This window comes from Heloderma suspectum, chromosome 2 (assembly GCF_057233095.1).
Source record: "Heloderma suspectum isolate Gila_16-S chromosome 2, 16-S_ref, whole genome shotgun sequence".
NCBI classification, from domain to species: Eukaryota; Metazoa; Chordata; class Lepidosauria; order Squamata; family Helodermatidae; genus Heloderma; species Heloderma suspectum.
Window position 1 is genome coordinate 165857342 of NC_139459.1, and position 23710 is coordinate 165881051.

General features: G+C 45.3%; 1 protein-coding gene across 1 annotated transcript in view; it reads left to right on the forward strand.

Annotated features, from left to right (window-relative positions):
* The window catches only part of C3 (complement C3), an 83492-nt gene that overhangs the window by 58728 nt on the left and 1054 nt on the right, over window positions 1-23710 (forward strand). Inside the window, exons 27-38 of the mRNA XM_084835754.1 lie at window positions 394-489; window positions 1564-1714; window positions 3668-3831; window positions 5960-6118; window positions 8034-8184; window positions 9511-9565; window positions 10384-10471; window positions 14387-14476; window positions 16018-16123; window positions 17065-17154; window positions 20876-20962; window positions 21386-21469. Coding sequence (XP_084691880.1) covers window positions 394-489; window positions 1564-1714; window positions 3668-3831; window positions 5960-6118; window positions 8034-8184; window positions 9511-9565; window positions 10384-10471; window positions 14387-14476; window positions 16018-16123; window positions 17065-17154; window positions 20876-20962; window positions 21386-21469 — 1321 coding nt within the window. The remainder of the gene's footprint in view (window positions 1-393; window positions 490-1563; window positions 1715-3667; window positions 3832-5959; window positions 6119-8033; window positions 8185-9510; window positions 9566-10383; window positions 10472-14386; window positions 14477-16017; window positions 16124-17064; window positions 17155-20875; window positions 20963-21385; window positions 21470-23710) is intronic.

Here is a 23710-nt window from a genome sequence, read left to right on the forward strand (position 1 = left end):
TCCCATGTCCTCTCACCGCTTCTTCCATATTCTTTCTTACCACAAAAAATCCATTAAGGAGGGTAAGACAGAATAGCTCCATAGTGCCTTTTGACTGGTAGTGCTAGGAGCTGCTCTCCTGGAAAGACCTCAGCTTTTTGTTTGCTGGAAACCCAACTGTGGGACCACAGGAGGTGTTGCTCTACTCTGAAATCCCTTATTTTTAAAATACTGTTTAGTTCTTTAAAGCACTATATCTTTGTGTTCTTAGTTTTCTGACATTTTCAATTTTCTGCAATTTTTCAAATTGCCATCCCTCCTGCAGCATCTGGCCTGTGACTATTTTGGGGCCTCTGGCATTATATAGTATATGCATTCAGTTCTTGTTTATTTCTCTCCTCTGCTTCCTTCTAGGGAGGCTATAAGGGTGCTGAACCAGAGGTGTCATTAACAGCTTTCGTCCTGGTTGCATTGCTGGAGTCCAAAGAGTTCTGCAAGGATCAAGTCAATGTAAGTATTTATCTGATTAGGGATATTCTGAGATAGTGACCTCTTATAACATGTTCACATTCCTAGCTCGTTTTCACATTGTTCAATTTTGGGTCCTTACTGGCCTAGTTATAAGCCCAACATCACACTCGGGTGGCCACTTATATGTTGCACCAAAAGAGCAAATGCATCACCCAAAAAGAGTATAAAAGAGGAAACAGATTTCCATTAAAATTGCACATGTTGATTGATAGGTATAGATGCCAATTTAGAAATAATGACTATAATTTAAATGGAAAAGCAGTCCGTCTCATCATAGTGGTAAAGACTGTGCCCATGTGACCTGTATGCCTGCTCAGTCTCCTGTCCAGGGGCCCATTGCTCATGACAACATTAAGGTCCCTGCTGCTCTCCCTTCTTGGGGTTCTTTATCTTTCAGCTGGGCTTACCAGACTGCCCTTCAAATAGAAGACACCTTCAAAAAGTAGACTGTCAAATAGAGGACAGTCATCTGTAAAGTAGGACACATGGCCAGCCTACTCAGCATTAAAAACCTTTAGGGCCTAAGAGCAAGCCAAAACTGATGATTGAGTTCAGTGGGGGGAGCAAATTTGGCCAAAATATTTGGGGAGAGGCTTACTGCTAGGTGGCGGGGGGGCAGCGGGGGCCTGTTTCCTGTTTTGGTGATGGAGCACATCATTTTCTACCAGAATGTTCTGGATGTAGTGTAGTCCTAGTGGCCTCCGGCAGCTGCTATTCTCCCCCCCCCCCCGCCCCAGGAACTGTGGTTGCCAACAGCAGTGTGTGTGTGCTGTTTTTACCTGATAAACAGTGTCCAGGATCACATGGTTCTACTTGCGTTCCAGGAAACGCAAGTAGAATTGGCTGTTCAGAACTTGCTGCTCCATGCAGCAAGTGTGGAACTGAGGGGTCAGGTTCAACACATACAGGACATTGGAAGCGGGGCAAGCATGCATGGTCCCATTTGCCTACTCATGTGTTGCCAAACTCTGTTACATCAAATGTGTAATGTCGGAAAATTGCTCTCCAAACACTTCTAACAGGTACTTTGGTTTCTCCCCCTTTTTAATCCAGATTCTAGACAGCAGTATCAATAAAGCTGCTGCCTATTTATCCAGAAAGTATCAGACATTGGAAAGACCTTACACCACGGCCCTCACAGCCTATGCTTTGGCCCTAGCAGGGCAGCTGAATGATGACAGTATACTCATGGCAGCATCAACAGGTACATTTGCAGCAGTGCATTGAATTAAAGAAAAATACAGTGGGGTTCAAAGACGGTCAGTTCTTGTACGGATCAGACTGAATACTAGTGAGATTAGCTTGGACAAAGAATAATAATGGATACACCCCTTAAATCAGGAGTGGGCAACCTTTTTGCTGTCAGGGGCTGCATTCTCTCATGGGTGATCTGTCAGGGGCTGCCTGATGGTTGTGAGTAGGGCTGGAGCCAACTGCACAAGGGTGAGGGTGGGGGCAAAGCCAAAAGTGGGTGGCTCACCCCTTTCCTCTTTCTGCCACCCCCTTTCCTCTCTCTCCCTCTTCCTTCCCACCCAGCAGGCTGCCAAGGAAGGAACAGATTGTTTTTGCCAGAGGTCTGAATTTAACACATGCAGAGGGATTTTGAAATTAGGCTGAGGGCTGCTTGAAATTAGGTTTCATTAGGTTGCCCACCCCTGTTTTAGATACTGTAATGGAAGAAAACAAGCCAAAAGCTGCACACAAGAGAGTTTTTCTCTGTTTCTGGTGGCAATGTGTGACATGAGAAATCTGCACTCCAGAATTCCTCAGTAATCATGTATGCAAAGCACTTACTCACCCGGGGCAGAGAGCTGGGTTGGAAGTGGGGTGTGGTTTGTTTTTGTTAGTTTCATGCTGCTTTTGACCTGGCTTGTGCTGATGTTGGTGGCCTGTGCGAAGTTGGATTGGGCCCTTGGCTTTTTGAAGTAGCACGGAGGATCCTTCTGCCTTGAAATTTTTATTCTGGCACCCGTGATCAATTAACTATCCCCCTATTGAACTTCTTACCTTGTAGATTAAGTTTTTAGAGGCAGAACTAGATAGAAAACAGTTGGGGGTTTGAGGAGCTTTTCCTCAATTGCCATCCCATGGCAACTTGGGGTGCCCTGACTGTGTGTGTGTATGTATGGATAGTATGGATAAATTATCTGTCTGTCTGTCTGTCTGTCTGTCTATCTATCATCTGTCTATCTATCCTGTATATTTTTACTGCATCATTTTTCTTTTTCATTTTATTTATATAGATTTCATCCCATTTTTATTATTTTGAGTAATTATTTCTGTTCCCTGTTCAAGAAAGGAGATCTTCACTAGGGGTTATTTCCTTATCCTGCCTAGGGCAGGCAGTAAACATGTGACCAGGCTTTTAACCTAGTCCCTTAGTCTGGGCTCTCCTGCTTCAGTTCATTCCCTGCCTTTATCCAGGACAGAGCTTGCTCTTCATCTCTCCTCTACATCACTATCTCCTCATAACCTCCTCATCTGGAACCTAGTTTCTTTATAGCTCTCCTTATTTTTCTACTTATCTTCTCAAAACTCTTTTGAAAAAAAGTCTTACCCTTCTCCCCTTTCCTCGCTGCCTTTTCTCTCTCTCTGTTCCTGGTGCCGTTGAGGACGTAAATGCACTAACCTAAAATTGACAAGAAAAAAGAGGAATTAGGCATATTCAAATTATGAGGCAGAGGACACAGCAGCAGGTCCAGCTGGGGTGCTCTCCCTCCACAACCCTGAAGGTTCTTCTTGAAGAACTCTCTGCTTCTGGCTGCTCTGATCCACTGACCATAATAAAGATGATAAACCAAACCACAGTATTCTGGGACAACCTTGCATAGAGCATCAGCACCAGCTAAGCTGAAAGCAGCATGCAAGAGAGCTTCAAACCTTTCTGGCTGCCCTGTGTGAATTTGGAATGCACAGTGACAGTACGAAGGACTCTGGAATACATGCCAGCCTCACACAGCCTTCTCCCTTCTAGTTGCCTCTCCTGCCCCTGCCCTTGTCCCCGGCTGTTGAGAGGAAAGGGAAAGAGTGGTGTGGCCTGCCAGCAGCAAGAGAGAAAAATACGCCTGGCTGTCCACTTCTGGTTAGGTAGTGAATAATGAGCCACTGTGCTCCCAAGAAGTGTTCAGTCAAGATCTGTTTCTCTGATGGTATTTAGGTGGGAATCGTTGGGAAGAATACAATGCTCGCACCTACAACATTGAAGGCACCTCCTACGCTCTGCTGGCCTTGCTGAAAATGAAGAAGTTTGACAATACTGGTCGCATTGTCAAATGGCTGACAGAGCAGAGGTATTATGGGGGAACATATGGACAAACCCAGGTGAGTGTTGGCTTTATTGACTTTTTGACTGCAGACTTCAGGCATTGTCTTCTGAAGAGCTGTCCCCCAAGCTGGGCTGCTTAAAACTGAACAGTAGCCTGCGTTATCACCTAGTTCTGATTAAATTGGTAAATTTGTGGCTGTGCCACTTCAGTCTGCAGGTGGAGACTCACATGATGGAATGTTCCTCCATACAAGACTATTCCATGCACATAGAAAACTAGCCTGTCGAGGAGACAGGTTCTAGCACAGCCTTCTCCCCAATATGCTAGTATCCTATATGGAGGGAGTTTTTCATAGTGAGGTGCATTTATAATTATGTGAGCTCCTGCCTGCAGTCTCAAGTGGTACAGCCTAGGCACAGCTGTGACAGATGTGTCCTTGGCTAGGAACTTTATGAGATGGGATTTTTATATTTAGCTTCATCATGAATCAGCAGTTATATATCCCATTTCATTTCCCAAGAACAAAGTGCAACCAGGGAAATGCAGGTTCTATCCTGGTATAAATGCACAGGAATTCTTTTATAGAGGACTTTAAGATAAGGTGTGTCTTTTCATCTTTTACTTCAGAATTGTAAGCAATTTTTACATGATTAAAATATGATATAAGAACATAGACCATATACAAAATATAAAATGGCTGTTCCAAAAAACGCCCACCAGTTTTAAAATCGTTTAAATAATTGTTTTAGGAGCATGCCTTTCTTTAAAAAGGGTAAAATATTAGGAGATTTCTGAGCTGTAGCAAACTGAGAAGTCAAGATGAGGACAGGAGTTCTTCTTCTAACTTTTCTTAGCTCTCATACTGAGTGTAGCTGTTTCTCTGAGCTGTTTTCCAGTTACATTTACTTCATAAAATATTTTATAGCATTTTTACTCATTTACATCATAAGCAGAACATATGAACACTACTTAATCAGCCATCTTTCCTTCAAACTCCTTATTTGAAGCATATATTATTTTTTCCTGCCTTTACGGGGGAAGAAGTTTAACTTTGTTTTTCCCATGTCACACAGGTTAACAATAGCAGGCTTAGAGGTCAGTGAAAAGTTACAGCATGTCAGTATTAATGCCTTGCTAGAATCAAAATGATTCTTCATTTACCTGAGAATGTATTTAATATTTTATATGCTCTTTTATAAGAGTTGTAGCCTGTGAGAGAGGTGGAGACCAACACATAGTTATTTAGGATGAATATTTGCAGGGAGTCCTTTGCAGCTGAGAAGGGATGGGGCGGGGTGTTCTTCCCTCCCCCTTTACCATAGAGGTTTCTGTATGTTTTCATTTGCAAGGCAAATAGTACGTTTCAAAGATAAATTTGATCAGGAAAATGATGTAGGGGTTATGCCCTCCCTCAATGGCAAAGTTTCAACCTGAATCAGGAGCTCCCATAACTGCTATTAACTTCTTTTTAACAAACTGTGGGCTCCTTCACATGGAGCTTTTATCCTGCGATTGAGATTGCACCTTCATGGAAGTTTGTGGGCTCTTTACATGACACCGTGATCATTCAAGGCCTCTCCTGCACTAAATGCCCTTGGTTCTGTTTTTAAATAGATTGCAGATAATGAGCTTTCAAATTACCCTGTTGTGTTCCGCTTCAGTTTCCTCTGTGAAAAGAGTAAAAGCAGCAAGAAGAGAAGTGAGATCAATGAAAGATAATGGATGACTCAGCTATGGGGGAGAAGGAGGGGGAAAGGGGAAGGGGAAAAGGAAGTGGGTGAAAAGGGGAGTTGTGATCCTGCCTTTAAAATGGAAGCAGAAAGCCCCTCTTTAAATGCAGAATTTTAGGCTGGTGTAGAGATGCCCTGTGAGACGTCCAGTTCACAGACCTCCTGTGTCCTGCCAAGTTTGGTCCCCGGGACACAAAGATGTGGGTGTTTAAAGAACCATGTAGATGCATGCATGTCATCCATGTTTTACATGTTTGCTGCAGGAAGCACCAGTGCCGCACTGGTGTACTTTCATGAAACGTGCGTCCTGCCTGAAATATAGAGCTGCTGTGAGGGCGCTCCAGTTCCCTGGTAATCTGTCAGCGGATATCCAGTTCCTCCTTGCTAAGATCCCTACCTAGACAGCTGCTTCAAACTGAACTAACTCACTTCATCTTCCTCCCGGCGTTCCAGGCAACCATCATGGTGTTCCAAGCTCTTGCCCAGTACGAGATTGACATCCCTACCCACAAGGACCTGAACTTGGATGTTTCTATTAAATTGCCAGGACGCCATGAGCCAGTTCGTTTCAGGATTGACTATTCCCACGCCCTCTTGGCTCGTACAGCAGAGGTACAGCACTGCTCTGAGCAAGTTTCGTTTCTTGTTTGCCCCTCTGGAAATGGTTACTTGTTACTATGTGTTTAGATTTCTGATCCACCGTATTGCAAAGGTCGAGGGTAGGTAGCGCTGTATAAAGCTCAGTGAAATCAGCAAATACCATTGGAAACCTAACCTACTGTCTAGAAAGTAGACATACAAAGGCATTTTAAAGTTTCTGTCCCCACCCCCAGACCTGCAATTGGCTTAGTGCCACTGTTGAAAAATACGGCCACCCACCACTAAGGAATGCCTTCCTGTGCTTCCAAGGAATATTGTGTTTTGGTGAACTGTCACGGGAAGGGGGCTTCACAGCTGCTGGGGGCAGGCACTCCGAGAGCACCGCTCTGTGCTTAGGGATTGGCACATGGAAAGCAGACCGGAGAGGGCAACTTGCCACGTTGCTATTTCTGATGTACTCCTTGAGACTCAGGGCCAGACTAGATTTGACAGTGCCAGATAGGGAGGGGCCATAGCTCAGCGTGACAGAGCACAGGCTTTGCATGCAGAAGGCCCCAGGTTTGATCTCCAGCTTCTCCAGGTAGGGTGAGGGAAGATTCTTGCCTGAAACGCTTGAGAGCTGCTGCCAATCAGTGTCGACAGTACTGGCCTAGATGGACCGATGGTCTGACTCGGTATAAGGCAGCTTCCCATGCTCTAGATATGTGCATTTAAACATGGATCTGCCACAATCATGTAGTGTGAGTGTTTTGATCTGTTTTTAACAGCAAAAGGGTGAGGAGTACAGAAACTGTCCTTCTGCCCACTACTTAGCACCCTCCTTCTGAGTGTTTTTTCCTGGGTGAGTGCACTCGGTTATTGGAACTTAGCTGAAGTAAAAAGCACTCGGGGGAGGGCAGCTGTGGGGAGGTAAGCCGAGGACTGAGGTTCAGCACCCCTCACTTGCATGTCACTTTTGCTATTAAAAATGGACCTTCCCCCCATGTGGGCTCTGTACATGTGATCTAGTACCCTACAGAGTGGGAGAGGGGCTATGCATGTACAGCCAGAATACATGTAGGCTCAGTCCATGCAAATCAGAGATCAAGGCATGGAGATCGCAGGTGGGACCTGCTGATGTGATCCTGATGTGATCCAAGCACTGATTCTACCCCTCTTTGGATTTATGTCTGGACTGGTAAAAAGCGCTTGTGATCATCACAGGCACAATCTGGCCTTCCTGAAGCAACGAAGGGCAGCTTCCCACATAGGGCTGGACCTACCATGCAGCAAGCTGAAGCAGGTTGCTTCAGGCTGCAGAATTTACAGAAATGAAGCCATTCTAGACATGTCCTTGGAGGACACCTGCACAGAGAATAAGATTGTACTGCCGTTTACAACTTGGCGACTTGAGTGTACTTTCACAGCAGGCTCACGAGTAAAATTATATACATCTGGATGCAACCTAAAACATTTAGGCTGGTTTAAAATGTAAAGAATAAACATATCTTTAGATCCCCAGATCTCTTACTCTTTAAGATTAGGGTGTTTCATTTCTATTGCAGCTAGGTAAATCCACCTATTCTATTATGTTGTCTCCATTACTATGAATATAACCAATCTAAAATAATCAATGGGATCTGTGCACAATAGTTCCCATTAATTTTAATTAGGTTTGCATGGGGAAGACTTTGATAGATTGTGTCTTCAGATAGTGGAGGAAAGGACTATTTTCTTTTATGCTTGATATTGTCTTATTGATCCCGTGCTAATATACTGTCATTACACCATACACATGTTAAAAACATTTGGTTTTTTATTGCATAGATTTGTATCCCACCTCAAGCCAGGTTACAAGAAAAATAATAAAAGAGTAATAACAATGAATACAATGAAACAAATCAAGAGGATCCAGTACAAATGCAGGCAAATTCTGATTGCTTTTCAGACCAAGATCAATGAAGATTTCATTGTGGAAGCCTCAGGCCAAGGAAAAGCAACTATGACTGTTGTGACAGTATATAATGAAAAGCCACTGGACGATGTGGCTAAGTGCAAGAAATTCCACCTTGACGTTACTGTTCAAAACATTCAGCTGCGTAAGTCTAAGTGGTGGGCTTATATTTGCTAGAAATTCCAGGTTCTGGAATGAAAGGGTTAGATTTTGCTCTCTGGTTTAACTGCAGCACAAATCCTGAATTAAAACTTTGTTATGTAAGAAGTGTAAGTGTGTGTGTGTGTGTGTGTGTGTGTGTGACAGCCTTCCCCAACCTTTGAACTTCAACTGCCATCAGTCCTAGCCAGCATGGCCAATGATCAGGAATGTTGGGAATTGTAGTCCAGGTTGGGGAAGGCTGGTGTAGGACAAGATGCATCCACATACCAGTATTACTGACATTTTTCACTTCAAATTTATCTCTTACAGTTTTGAAACAAATCTTAATTTGCTTCCCATATATGTTCTTCCTTATGGAATTATGGGCTAGGATTCTTTTGAGAAAGCCTATCTGTGCATTTGCGCCTATACATGCATCCTGCTACACTTGATGTGGTTTACTAACAGAAGGGGCAGGGCACCTTGAGACCCAATCATGAAATGGCTTTATCTTCTGTTTAAAGAAGTTAACACAGGAAGTTAGCTAATGGATATTTGGGTTCAATGGTGCAAATGCCAAATGTACAATTTACAAACCAGGCCAGGAGGGGGCGGGGGGAAGGAAAAGGAAAGATTAAAAGGCTCAGGAAATGAAGGAGGTGGGTTGGGACAACAGCCAGAAAGGACAGTGCAAGATTTAATTCCAGACCTACCCTGTAAATCAGTAGAGGAGAACCTCTGGCCTCAGGCCTAATCTGGCCCAGAGAGGCTCCCCATCTGTCATTCAGCCTGTGGAGGACTGGGTGAGTGGGTTTCCTGGCCCGCCACCCCAGTCCCGTTCTGCACCCCTGCTGTAAATGCTTCTGTCTCCTTTTAATGAGACAGAGCAAGAAATAGAATGAAGGCAGATCTTGGGGTGCCATGTGAAAATCTGGCAATCTGGACAGACACAGTATATGCATGAGAGAGACAGCCATGCTATTTACACAGTTATGAACTTCATCCACTCAAGATGCTGATTAGGTGGGGGATTGGTGGCTGCTGTTCACCACTGTTGTGATCTGCACCAAGATCCAAACTTCCAGAGGCTTTAGATTCCAGATTTTATTGTCCGCTGTTTAGTCACTCCTCGCTGCATGGCTTCCTTCAGGAAGGGGCCTATTAGTGGGCAGGCCAGAAATGGAGGTTCTGGAGGATGATAGATGAATCCTTATGCCAGTTGGACAATCAAGCTTGTTACTCTCCTTCAAAGCACCCTAACAGATTCATGCCGCATGGAATTTGTACAAAGATGCTGATTGTTTTTTCCCCCATTTGTCTTACAATGTAGCTACAAAGCAGGCAAAGGGCTCCCAGGGAGCAGTCACTATCAAAATCTGCACCAGGTGAGGATGTTGGGCAATCCTGGGTCATAATTAGAGGTCCTCAGTAATAATTGGGAGAAGCACAAATAGTTGCTTTACAAGAAAATACCTTACTCCACATTTTCCAAAGGTTTCTGTATTTTAAGGAATTTGATATATTTTTTACTCTGATTTGCAAGGCAGGTGAGTATACCCTGCTCTCAATCTGTATTGGTGGGAAAGGAATGCATCAGAAACCAAAGGGCAACATTTGAAGTCCAGAGGTTTCTACTGATGTTGCTAAACAATCACCTTTACTATGTATTTTTGTGCACAGGGTTACATCTGTTTTGCCTAGAGGGTCCTAGTTTACAATGTGCTGGTAGAGGGTGAAAGTGAGGGACAGATGTAGGATTTTAAGTCACAACAGGTTTTTCATCCTTGGTTTGATCCCACATTTACAATTTGCATTACACACCTCTGTAAGAGCAAGCCAAATGCTGGCTCTGCAGCTTGTCTTGTAAGCCAGACTTCCCCCACTCCCTCATCCACCATTGTGCATCAAGCAAGCTGTCTACTTTTTTCTAAAGCCTCCTTCACCCACTCAACACCCCCCCCCCCCGGCCAATTCACAAACGTTGTATACTTTTACAAAAGTACTCTGTGAGAATTAGGAGCCATTATCTTGGTGATGCCACAGGCAGAAGCCAGTGAGCACCCTCTACTACAGCTGACTTTTCCCATTTCAAACTGAACCATTTTGCAAACATGCAGAACTAAGCTGGCAGAACTTAAGCCAAATCCATTTCTAAGCTATGGAATCCATTCTTGGGTCATTTTTCCTCTTTCCCTGATGGTAGGTATCTTGGTCAAGTTGATGCCACAATGACGATTATCGATGTCTCCATGCTCACTGGCTTTGCGCCTGACACTGAAGACCTTAAGGGGGTAGGTGATCCTTGCTTGATGTTAGAAATGGCTGTTTAAATTGTCCCTCAGGGATATTGGACTAGAAAATTCACTGAAGCGAACAAAAAGCTTTTGGCCATGGTGTTAGATCTGCAGAGAGAATGGATTGGGATTAATCATGAATGTCATCAGTTCTCCTGCTGTGTCACGATACAACAGAGAATAGCTGTTTCCACTACAGTGTCTGTGTAACTAACTATGGCCTCTGCCAAAATTGGCATCTTTTTATTATCTATTATTCTTTATTTTATAGTGCCATTGGTGTCCATGGCACCTTACTTTTATAGGCAAAAATGGTCAGGTCTCTGCCCCCAAGGAACTTACATTGAAAAATGGGCAACAGGAAAAACAAGAGGGAGAGGGGAAAGAAAGATAAGGATAGGGATGGGTGAATAGAAGTACATGCAGTTGAAATGTGGTTGCTGTTGGGAATGAGGATTGAGGGATAAGCTAAAGGTCATGTGGAAAAACAGTTCTTAGGGAGAGGTTTGAAGAGAAGAGAAGAGAAGAGAAGAGAAGAGAAGAGAAGAGAAGAGAAGAGGCACTACACATTTAGCGAGGGAGTTTAGTTCCACACAGAGGGCAGCTGGAGGGAATGGGTGGCTGAATGACAGCAAGATTTGACCCTTGGTGATGCACAAGCCACTGAGTGATTCCGCTGCACCCAAGGCTCGTCAAAATAAGCAGGAGCTACACAAGACAAAAGCCCCCTTCGCCAAAATGTCTTGGCTGGTCCTTGCCCATTATGACAGGCATAAAACGCAACTTGGATCTACACCTAAACAGAATTGAGAAATGCTTTCTGGTTTTATCCAGATTTTCATGAAATTGGCATTGGTCTGTCAGCAGCACATGAAACAAGAAAAGCGGAGTATACACAACCTAAAAACCCGCTTTCAGAAGTCACACAAGAGCAGTTTAAACCGCCTTACTTTGGAGTTGGGCAGAGTCCCGCCAGTTGAAGTGAACATCATCAACTGCAGAGATGCTCCTCAGTGAATGAGAGAGCCTTGTTCCCTGCCCTGTCCATGCTCCCACTACTGGCCGCCCTGTCTCCTCCCCCTCTTTGAATGAAACTGCTCCATCAAGTGCAATGGATACACATGACTAACTTCTGAGTGGGCACATTTAGTGAACACCTCCCCTCACGTGCTCCCTTTATCAGGGGACATCGGGGTACTTGAATTAAATTGCTGTGGACAGACAGTCATGCTCCCCCCCGCTGCTCTTGGTACTCCCATGCTTTGTTAAGTCAGTAGGAGACACTGAGTTACTTCCGACCTTGTTCTCCTTTCTGTGCTCAGTCAAGTGAAATAGATGAGAATGGTGGGGGGTAGGGGATGATCACTGTTGAGCTCGTAGAAATGCGCAGTTCCACACTCCTGTATATGCACACATTTGAACCATCAGCTCTTAAAAGCAATAAAGCTCTGTGTATTTGAGAATCAGGGAGGGGAAGGTCATTGCAGTGTAAAACCACAATGCTGCGTGGAGATAGAGAGAGAGAGAGAGAGAGAGAGAGAGAGAGAGAGAGAGATTTTACAAAGGGAACCCAAAAGCAACGTGCTGACTTTCTTAGGAGTAAGCTTCACTGAAAATATGTGATTTACTCCTGAGTAGATATGGCTATCCATGCTGTCTTAGGGATGGCGGAGAATTTCTCCACGAATCTTCAGGAGGCCGAATGCCAACACATTCGACCCCCCGAAATTGGTGGGGAAATTCTCCGCTGCCCCCCCCGGGATGGGACTTACCGTGGCCGAATGTCCCTCTCGGCGGCGGGTCCCGGCGGCAGTTCAGCGGCGTTTCGTCGGGGGCGGGGGCGGCGGCCGGTCTCCTGACTGGCTGCCGCCGCCGCCATTGCAAAAAAAAAAAGTAAAAAAACCCACACACACACCCGTGATAGGCTACGTAACGATTTACGTAGCCTATCACGGCTAGATTTCCAAAGTCAGCCGTGATAGGCTACGTAAATCGTCACGTAGCCTATCACGGGTGACTTTGAGAAAAAAAAAAGCGCGTACGCAAATGGCGGCGGCCCATGGGCGCCGCCATTTGCGTTCTTTATTTTGGCACGTCTAGTCTACGTAAACATTTACGTAGACTACGGCGAAAATAAGGGAACGCTATTTGCGTTGCCCTTATTTTCACCGTAGTCTACATAAATCTTTACGTAGACTAGACGTGTCAAAAGAAGGAATGCAAATGGCGGTCCCCATGGGAGCCGCCATTTGTGTACATGCTTTCCCCCCCCCCCAAAAGTCACCCATGATAGGCTACGTGACGATTTACATAGCCTATCACGGCTGACTTTGGAAATCTAGCCGTGACAGGCTACGTAAATCGTTACGTAGCCTATCACTGGTGTGTGTGTGTTGTTGTTGTTTTACTTCTTTTTTCACGGCCGGGTAGACGGGGCGCTCCTACCCGGCCTGAATTTTGCCGGCGAGGGATGGGGCGCCTCCCCCCTGGCCTGAATTTCGGCCGGGCGAGGCGGGGTGCCTCCCCCCCCTCGCCTGAACTTCGGGGGGAGAACCGAAGTGCCTCCCCCCCACCGCGAAGCAAGCTTCGAGAACAGGTAAGGGACTTTCGTCCATCCCTATCAGCTGGCTCATTGTTTCTTGAGGCAAAGAAATTAAAAGGGAGAAAGGAGAGAACCGGCCCCATTCGAAGGTGTGCAGATACAGAGATACGCATTTCCAAACCCCGGATAGGGAGAAGCCAAAGGTTAACTCCTTCCATTCCTTTTCTCTCCCGCTGCTTGAGGCTTGCTCTCCACCACTCCCACTCCCCACTCCTGCACTCAATGAATATTATAACAACAGGCAGAGGAATTCTCCTGACCCCTCTGCTCCTGTTCTCAGCAAAGTGCAATTTGAAGTTACTTCTGGGTAGAGATGACTGCTCTCCCCTCACCCACTCCCTGCCACTTTCCCTTCTGCCAATCAGTGCTGTTCCAGCAGCCCACAGTGAGGGCAGTTCAGGTTACACAGCCTCCAAAAGCACTGTGAAAGCGCTGCAACTGGATAATCTGTCAGAAAAGCAGTTTCAGAAACACCAGATTTTTAGAGCTAGAAACAGCGCACTGGCTACAAAGAAAGGCATGTGTTATCTTACTCTGTCAACTTTGGAGTACAGTAGAACTGGCATAAAAGCCCCACATAGATCTGGCCAGGAGGCCTTCAGGACTAGAACCAGGAACCAACAGATCTAGGAACTGTTGCCCCATGTGGTGAGCCACTGACACTGGAGATTGATGCATTTGCCAAAGCAATAAAGGATTCCTGAGCTCCAGGTGACTTTGCCCACCCAAGCTGGCCAGTGGCTCCCCTCACCAGGGTTACAATAAAAGCTTCCTGTTCAGGCTAAGACTTTGCCTAGGAAACAATAGTCCTTACTGACTCCTGGCTTCAACCTCCAGCCCTGAGTCCTAGCTATGACTCCTGGCTCATGTTCCATGACTGTACATAGCTCAGCTTTACATTTCTATTAAAACGTTGCTGTGTCAGGCCATGTATCCATGAGAGAGCCATTACCTTTGATGGAGACAGAACAAGCACATGAACAGATGCTGTGATTCTGGTTAGACACTCTCTGAGAAAGTGTGTGGTTCTTATCAAAATTATTTTCATGGCCCTATGTCCCAGCTATTTACTACAAGCTGGAACTTCTACATTCACCCAAAATTTTACCTCAGGAAGAACTTGATTAAAACCCTGGGATGTGTGGAACTTCGCTGAAGTAATTTCTCTAATCTTACAAAAACTCTGAGTTGTTTTTCTTTGAATGTTGCTATAGATGAAATACAGGGGCAGTTCTAGTTCTGAGGGATGGCTTGCTTGGGTGACCTGAAACTCCTGGTGCCAACGTCTCTTGTTTTCTTTTCATGTTTAGCTTTCTGAGGGAGTCGACAGATACATCTCCAAGTTTGAAGTTGACAATGTCATGTCTGCAAGAGGGAATGTCATCATTTACTTGGACAAGGTAAAGACTTATGGAGGAGTTCTGTGGAATACTTGGACTAGCGGAAAGTAAGCACAGGTAGGCCAGCACTGGTGTTTGTTAAGGGAAAGTTCTGTGAGCTGAAGAAGAAGGGATGGGTGTGTATATTTTGTGGTAAGCTGATTTTCCTGAGCCATCTCTAACCTGCATCAGGCCCAATAAAAATTGAGAATGTGATACTTTGCTGTATTTTGCATTGTGAGGTACGTTAGGCTTAGGAGCAGCTTTTTAAATCTTTTTATTTACAACTCAACGATAGCAAGAGCAAGAACAACAACAACAAAAGAAAAAAGGGAAAATCATATCATAAAACATATCAGTATACAGTATTCATTAACATCACTCTTAATATATAAAAGAAGAAAGAAGGAGGAAAAAACAGGAAAAGAAGGTTTAAACACTTCAATTTCAAATGCATGCCTTAATATAAGCAGTCTGTATATCTAAATAGGTATCTATACGACTTTGATGGTTGTAGGAGATATGCTCAAAGGTAGCAAGAGCAGTGAGATCTTCAGTCCATTGAGTGATAGATGGCAGGCAGCTTTCCTTCCAAGCTTGGAGTATAAGTCTCTCTGCAACTGTAAGGGCTCTCAGTATCCATTTTTGCTGTCTATCTGTCAGTCTTAGGGAGACTTAGTTGCTTAATGATGTCCAGCAAGCCACCTGGTTGAGGCAGGCATTGAGCCCTGGTCTTCCCAGTCCAAGGTTGAGACCCTGAGTGGTCTCCATGACTTTTAGTAGTGGCTTCAAACTGAGAATTTCACCCTGTGGCTTTTCCCACCATAGAGCTGCGGTGGAAGGAGAAGCCACAGCTGGTAGAATGTTCCTTTCCAAACAGTCCTTAAAAATTATAGGATCCCCTCAGTCCTAGTTTAGATATATGACAATACCAGGATTGAGGAATAAGGAGTGGGCTCCAGAACTGCAAGCACTCCAGAATTCCTCCTGCCCCTCTCCTCCCTCACCCAGTTTTGCCCCCCTCTTCCTGGATTCAGCATTATGTGTGGCAGTCGGCAGCCTAGACTGAGATGAAACTGGGGCTGAACCTGCCTCATGACTTTTGTGTTCAGGAGTGAAAATGTCTAACATTGCCAGTCTGGGATTGTGGGTCAACTGGTGCTTGGTAACAACACCACCATCACCCAATTGTATGGTGGGGCCAGCTGGGGGCTGGAAAACCATGATATTTTTCAAGCATTTGGTGGGCCGTAATAATACATGACTGGAGAGCCATGTTCACTGTGGCTCCCTAAGTCTGACAGGCTACTGCCCAGTCTTTATTGGCATACCACTTTGAACTGCTGGATTTCACCATACTTGTGTCACTTCTGTTCTGCTCCTGAGCCCTGTGAACCTTAAATACCCTTAAAAATCAGCCTATCACACCTGATGCCCAGTCTGAACTGAAGAAGGATGGAGTGATTTACTCAAGATGGCTCAAGGAGTCTGTGAGAAAGGATTACCTCCATTGGATGGATGGCACCCAATTATTTATTTTCCCTTTTCTCTCTCCATCACAGCTCTCTCACAGGGAGGATGAGTGTCTGCAATTTAAAGCTTACCAGTATTTTCAAGTTGGTCTCATTCAGCCAGCATCAGTCAAGGTGTACAACTACTACAATCTAGGTAATGACAACTGCAGCTCTACCAGTGGACTCAGCTCAGTAGAGGCCAGCCAAACAGCTTAAAGCCCAGTTAGCACTTTGCAGTCCAGAGAGAATGTGTGTATGTACACACATAAAGAAGATAGAATGATATTGAAACATGGGTAGTTGTCCTAATTCAGCTTTGTTGCAGTGTAGAAGAGTGGATTTTGCTGTCGTTTGTTTTGCAGGATGGGCCAGCCCAAGGCATTTTGCCAATCCAAACTGCAGTGCTTGATTGGATAAGTGCAATCCCAAGATTCCTTGCAGTGACACAGGGCTAGGAAGGGTCAGCTGGTGGCCTGGAATGCAATCTGGCCTCCAAAGCAATTTCATCTAGTCCCTGGTAGGCCCTAACAAATTCAATCAAGGCGTAGTGAAAACATTTGCCCACAGTCTCACTTCTAAGGCACTTGTAAGAAACAATGATATTCTACATTTCTAATGTTACTTCTGGATGTTATGTGTAATAGCCTGGCCATGCTTAAGCACAGAAGCTCCGCTCCACTTGTGAGGCTAGATGGCACTGTTTCTATAGTGGAGCCTGACCATTTGTGCATAGGTCAGTTTGTGCTGCAAAATGCACTTCCAGCCCCTGAGACCATTGCTTGGGGAGAACATCGAGAACAGAAGCTGGCCATCCCTATTGCAGGGGATGCTGGGGTACCACTCTCTCCTTTCCAAGTGACTGCTTAAAGCAGCTCGTTCAGCCAGCCGTCCCTCTTGATGAGTTTCCATTGCATAAAGTCAGGCTGCTATGTCAGTAATAAACAATATTCTCCTTGGGAGAAATGGGTCATCCACCCCCACTTTGCATGCTTCCCAGGCTCTGCTTTTGGGATTTCCTCCTAAGGAAGTAAATCACTGAATTACACAGGCTTGTCAGTGTGAAGTAGGGACATCTCTTTTAATTCCTTCTTCCAGATGAACAGTGCACCAAGTTCTACCATCCAAACAGAGGAAGTCACCTCCTGAGTAAGATATGCCATGGTGACATTTGCCGGTGTGCAGAAGGTAAGGTGGGGTGATACTGCTTCTACTCACCCAAAGGCAAGAGGTGGGTGGGGGAAATTGGGCTTCTGTGGAATGTGTGATCTCTGGTTTATGGGCATTTCTACACCAGCCGAAAATCCTGCATTTAAAATGGGGCTTTCTGCTTCCATCTTAAATGCAGGATCACCACTGACTCCCTTTACATGCGCTTCCTTCCCCCCCTTCTCCCCGTATCTGAGTTTTCCATTGTCTTTCATTGATCTCACTCCTTGCCGCTTCAACTCTTTTCATGGAAGAAATAGCTCATTATCTATGATCTATTTAAAAACGGAACAAAGGGCATTTAGTGCAGGAGGGTCATGGCAGAGCCCGCAAACTTCCATGAAGGAGCAATCTCGATCGCAGTATAAAAGCTCCATGTGATGAAGCCCTATATCTCTGGAAGTCTTCCCCAACCTGCATCCCTCCAGATGGACTACAGTTCCCATAATTCCTGACCCTTTGCCATTCTGGCTGGGGCTGTTGGGAGCCATAGTCAAGAACATCTGGAAGGACCCAGATCTGGGAAGGCTGATCTACAATCTGTCAGGTGGCATAGGTTTGATATTTCCTATACTAAGTAATTACAGTGCTCAGCAAAATTGCAAATGGTGAGTTTGAGATTGATTGGACCCCTGATAGTTCCACCCCATCTATAATCTGATAAAAATATCAGTTTCTCAGTATCAGAGAGCTGCTAATTCTTTCTAACAAGCAAAGAGGCCATCTGTGTCACAGTCCTATCACACATTCACACTATAGTTTACAATCAACTAGGTGATGTATGAAAGTGTTTATAATTCCTTCTTCACATAGACTAATATGAAAACTGGTATAATATAGTGGGTAAAGGGTCAGGAAGTCCCCAATTCGAATTTTGCCTCTGCCACAAATTCACTAATAAGGCCTTACCCTCAGCCCCCCATCTGCAATCTGGGTAATGTATATGAAGTACTCAGAGCACCCTGAAGTGCTATATAAATGCTATGTATTATTAGATGGTCTGCATTACATTGTTTTGCATTGCTTTTTTATCTTGTACACTTCCTTGGGAAGGTTCCACCCTTAAAAATGGCTTAAAAATACATTTAAAATTTTTTTTTAATCTACCCATTAGTACTGCAAGCCCGCCCCTGAAATGAACTTTTTGTTATGAAAATAAAACAATTCCCCAAAACTCCATCATAAAACTTCCTACAGTGCCTCCCTAGTGCCTGGCAGCAGCCACAGCTTTCTATTAAAGTGGCCAGACCCAGTGGGGTTTTTTGTTAAAAGCATGGCAAACAGAAATGTCTTAAGAAGCCTGCCAAGCCCCAGAATGCCACTACTGAGTGAGAAGGCCAAATTTTGGGTGCTCACCAAACAAATCATGCTTGAGTGAGTAGCCCTCAGTCAGCTCAGCTAAGCCTTCTGTACTGACTTGAACTCATGGTGAGTCTAGGGATGGCGGAGAATTTCTCCCCGAAACTTCGGGGGGCCGAGCGCCAACGTGTTCGGCCCCCCGAAGAAGTTTCGGGGAGAAATTCTCCGCATCCCCCCCGGGACGGGACTTACCTTTCCCGAATGTCCCTTCCGGCGGCAGGTCCCGGTGGCGGTTCGTCGGGTCTTCGTCAGGGGCGGGGGCGGCAGCCGATCTTTCGACCGGCTGCCGCCGCCGCCATTCCAATAAAAGAAAAAAAAACGCTCCCGTGATAGGCTACGTGACAATTAACGTAGCCTATCACGGCTAGATTTGCAAAGTCAGCCGTGATAGGCTGCGTAAATCGTCACGTAGCCTAACACGGGTGACATAAAAAAAAAAGAAAAAGCGTACGGCTAATGGCGGCCCCCATAGGGAGCCGCCATTCACGTTCCTTATTTGGTCACTGTAGTCTACGTAAAGATTACGTAGACTACGGCGACCAAATAAGGAACGTGAATGGCGGCTCCCTATGGGGGCCGCCATTAGCCGTACGCTTTTTTTTTTTTATGTCACCCGTGTTAGGCTACGTGACAATTTACGTAGCCTATCACGGCTGACTTTGCAGATCTAGCCATGATAGGCTACGTTAATCGTCACGTAGCCTATCACGGGGGCGTTTTTATTTTATTTTTTAACTTTTAATTTCGCAGCGAGGCGAGGCGCCTCCCCCCCGGCCTGAATTTCGGCCGGGCAAGGCGGGAAGCCTCCCCCCCGGCCTGAATTTCGGCCGGGCGAGGCAGGAAGCCTCGCCCCCCCGGCCTGAAGTTCGCGGGGAGAGCAGCGAAGCGCCTCCCCCCCACCGCGAAAAGCTGCGAGACCAGATAAGTGACTTTCGTGCACCCCTAGGTGAGTCCCATATGACTGGAGGCATTTCCTAAGTTTGTAATTACCTGGATAGGAATATGAACTTGTTCAGCTCATAATACTTTCAAACCAAGCAGCATATCCTCCAAAGGTTTTTCTCCAGCTTGGAATTCAAACTGAGCTGATCCCAACTTTTGTGCTGATCAGAATTAAAATCAAATTGATCCTGTCCAGAATATTGCAACGGAACACTGGAAGTACATGACTCCTTGCACCTGGGATACTGCTGAATATGCTCACAACAATGTTTTAGGCACATCCCTGAGCCTTGGGATGTACAGTTTCTGTTATCTAGAGTACCTGGTCCCCTACTAAGGTCTCAGACACCATGAAAAACTATATTTACCAGGTTTCCCAATGCTGGGACTCTACCAGCATTCAAAGCATCAGCAAGGGAGGGAAGGAGACATTTCAGAGATGGCCTTCAGCAAGACCTCCCTGCTGCCCCTCCTGCTGCTACATAAGAGGAAAGTGAAGAGCTAATGAGACAGGGACACAGAATGGAAGGATTAGGACCTTATGAGGGGTTGAAAGTAGATGTTCAGACCCACTTGATGCTTTTGATCACATAATTGGGAGCATAATGGGGTCCAAATTTCAAAACTGGGCTTGGTAAAGATAAGCTGCTTTCCAATTTGGGGGAAAATAGTTTGGTTTATCAAGTGCAATTCTGAATCACGCTTAAGGGATTTTGCCCATCACTAATTGATTGCACTGCTTCCTGTTTCTTTTTAATATGTCCTTAATTTCTGCTCCGTGCATAAATACTAATATTTTTGCCTTTACAATATGAACTGCTGGATAAACTAAAGTCTCCACAAAGTCTTAAAATCTCCTGAGGTAAACCCATTCATTTGGAGAGAAGACCGCAATGGTGGGTCGTTGCTAGGACTGCTGCTGGAATCCAGAAATATTTGAAAATCAGGAAATGAGGAGCGGTGGGGAGGGAATCATGGAATACAGAGGCAGGCTCCATCACAGCAAGCGTTGATGCGAATATCAGTGAGTGCTAGTGACTAGAGGTCTCTGTGCCTGCATCCTGAGGACCATGCCCTCTGCCCACTATGGAAGGGACATCCAGGGTCATGGGAATTAACAGTGGTCCGATCAATAAAACTGCCCAGCATCCAGTATTGGAGGCTGAAAAGCCAGTAAATTCTGCATACTACTCAGGCTTCAACGTTGACCTACTGGATGCTGTCAGATTCCACCCTGGCTACTCCTTGCCCTAACTGTATTTTTATATCAAAACTTGGCAGCCCCAATGATCAGTCCAAGAAATCTGGTTAGAAGTACTCCCAAAGACAACGAGGGGCTTCTAGGGAGATATTCCATGTCCTCATGCTCTCTTTCCTCTCTTGTGCTCTTCTTCCAAAGAAAGTTGCTCCTTGCTCAACAAGATAGAGACTGCTGCTGATCTGCAGATACGAATTGAATTAGCCTGCAAGCCAAGCGTGGATTATGGTAATTGTTTATATTGCTGAGCTCCGTAAATGAGGCAGAGGCTGTGTTTGAGTGTTAATGGTCAACACCTAGTAACCAACAGCCACCACTTGGGGTGGCCTCTTCATATTTCCTCATGGTAAAGTTGGCTGCCTCCCTGTGCATGGTGAGCTGCTGCTATACAAACTCGTCTGTGGTGGCATTTCCTGTGGTCACAGGCAGCACTGTAGCTTGTCGTATGTTGGGCCTCAAATGGACCATGAGAACTCATGTATTCTAGAATTAAATCTGGATCAGTGAGCAAGCTCTGGATTTACCAGTGCCAAAATGTAATGAGATTTTCAGGGTTTCCTGAAATTTCAGCAGTACTGATGGTTAAGCCTAACTAATGGTTAAGCATCCAAACATCTTAGCTAATATCTTTTCTCTGTTTTTGTTTTTAAGTGTACAAAGCCAAACTGATTCGAATAGAAGAAGTAGGTGGTGATGACAACTATGTCATGGAAGTTCTGGAGATTATTAAAGCAGGTAAGAATTTCCCTCCTGATGTCAATCACACCTTGGATGCAAAAGCAGGAACATTTGCTGTAAATATTGCTTTGACTGCTTCTCCGTTGCTCTCTGAAATCGCTATTGCGATGCTGTACTTCTTTGATATTCTGTAGTTTCTCTGATGTAAAGTCATTTCTCTGTTGTTATGTAAAGTCCCTTCTCCTCCGCTTTACTGCAGTAACGATCTTTTGGGTTTATGGGAGCTTCTCATTGTGAGCAGGGAGAAGGAGAAAGGGGGGATTGGAAGCAATAGGCAAAAGTGCACACATGGGGGAAAATGGGATGGGAGCAATAACTCCACGGCAGATTGCTGGAATGTGGAGAAATTGGGGTGGGGGGAAGCTCTCAGGGGGAGCCTTCAGATGCTGCACTGGAGAACTGGGGATTTTGATTTCTTCAGGGAAATCTGCGCACATGGGGAAAATTAGTTGCTCTCCATTTATAATAATGTAGTAGCAGGGGGGAGCCTGGACAGGGGTGGGAAACAAACCTCTCTCATTGGTTGAGCAGCCCCTGCCAGATTGATGACATTCAGTTCTACTCCCCCTACCCCACCTGGAAGTATGTTCCTTTCAACCACTGTGTGACCTCTGTGAAAACCAGATTTTAAAGGCATGGTACTCTCGGCTTTTCTTTCTTCCTGTGTCTCTGACAGACCAAAGCCAATTCCATGAAAATCCGGGTAATACTCCAATGCTCTTCTCATTCTGTTGTCATGAAGATCCCTCCTAGGTTAGCCTTCCCCAACCTGGTGCCCTCCATCTCCAGATGTTTTGGACTTCAACACCCCAGCGGGCCAACATGGCCAATGGTCATGCTTGGAGTTGTTCTCGAAAACATCTCGAAGGCACCAGGTTGGGGAAGACTGACCTAGGTTACTGATTTTCCATTTGTGTTCTAGGAAATACTGGGGTTTCTCAGAAGCTTCCCTAAAATATAGCACAGCCATGGTCTGTTGTAGGGTTGCTTGGTGGTTTGTTAACCACTGCAACCACCTACCCTTGCTGCATTTGGACGTCACGACAACCTGCCCCCAGTGAGGGTAATTAGGGGACTCAGCCAGCACGAGACCGGCATGTGCGGGTGGTTAAGGAGCCACCATGGCTTATTAACCACCCTCATGTCATGCAAACTGGGCCAGCCTTTCTCTGTCATGGGATGTTGCCTCAGAATTTGCATGGTAACAACACTTCCCAGAATCCTCTGCAACACGGGGGGGTCATCATCATCATCATCATAAATGTCAATCACTCAATCACCCAAACCTCCATTATAGGCCCCTTTTTGAGCTATGGAAAGAAATGTGAGAGATCTTACAGTTTAATGAACCAAGCAATGATAAAAGAAAAAGCCATCTTGGACGTTTCCAGTTATAACAACAGTGCATAGATGCATGTAGAAACAGGAGCTGGGATGTTTTCTGCTGTAGGGTGAGCATGGATTCCACCCACTTTCTCTCCTCATATGGCTCACATCTTTGCCTTTGAATCTAATGCTGTCCCCTACGCTTCATGCAAGGTGTTTGCCTTCATCATCACCATATTATTATTGTTGTTATTATTATTCAAGCCCCTGCAAGTTTATTCAATGAAATGTTTAATTCCTGTGAAAACACTCGCACACATTCTGGGTTGTATTTGGTGTCATCCCTCCACTGCTGGAAGGCTCTTTGATCTAGCAGATCATATTTACCAATATCTCCTCCCTCCACACTCGGTTTGGAACAGTGTGGTGGTGGTGGTGCAGGGGGGTACACTGGGGAGAGGGAATTGGCAATCCCCCACTGGATTAAAGAGCCTTCCATCAGTGGAGGGACATGAGTGGATACAACCATCAGTGTTCAAAACCTAAAAAATTGCTCTAGGGATGGGATGGGGAAGTGGAGAACAGGCTTTGTGATGTCACATGGACCAGCCACTCAGTGTTATGCACCACAGCTGGCTTCTCTTAGAAACTAGTAGAACAGAGAAGAATGTATGTGCGAAGCAAATGCAATGAGTGTGGATCCACAGTAGCTTAACCATTCTAATTAAGTTAGTCTGCATGCACCCTAAGATACTAGGGGGCAAAATGGCATCAGAACAAGACCGTCCTTCCATCTTCTGCCTACCAATTCCATCCCTGCAGGCCACCAACTATTCAACATGTTTCTCAATTAGACCAGTAAAAGCTCACAGCCCTGATTCAAATATTTATGATTTTTTTCCTGATTCCTCC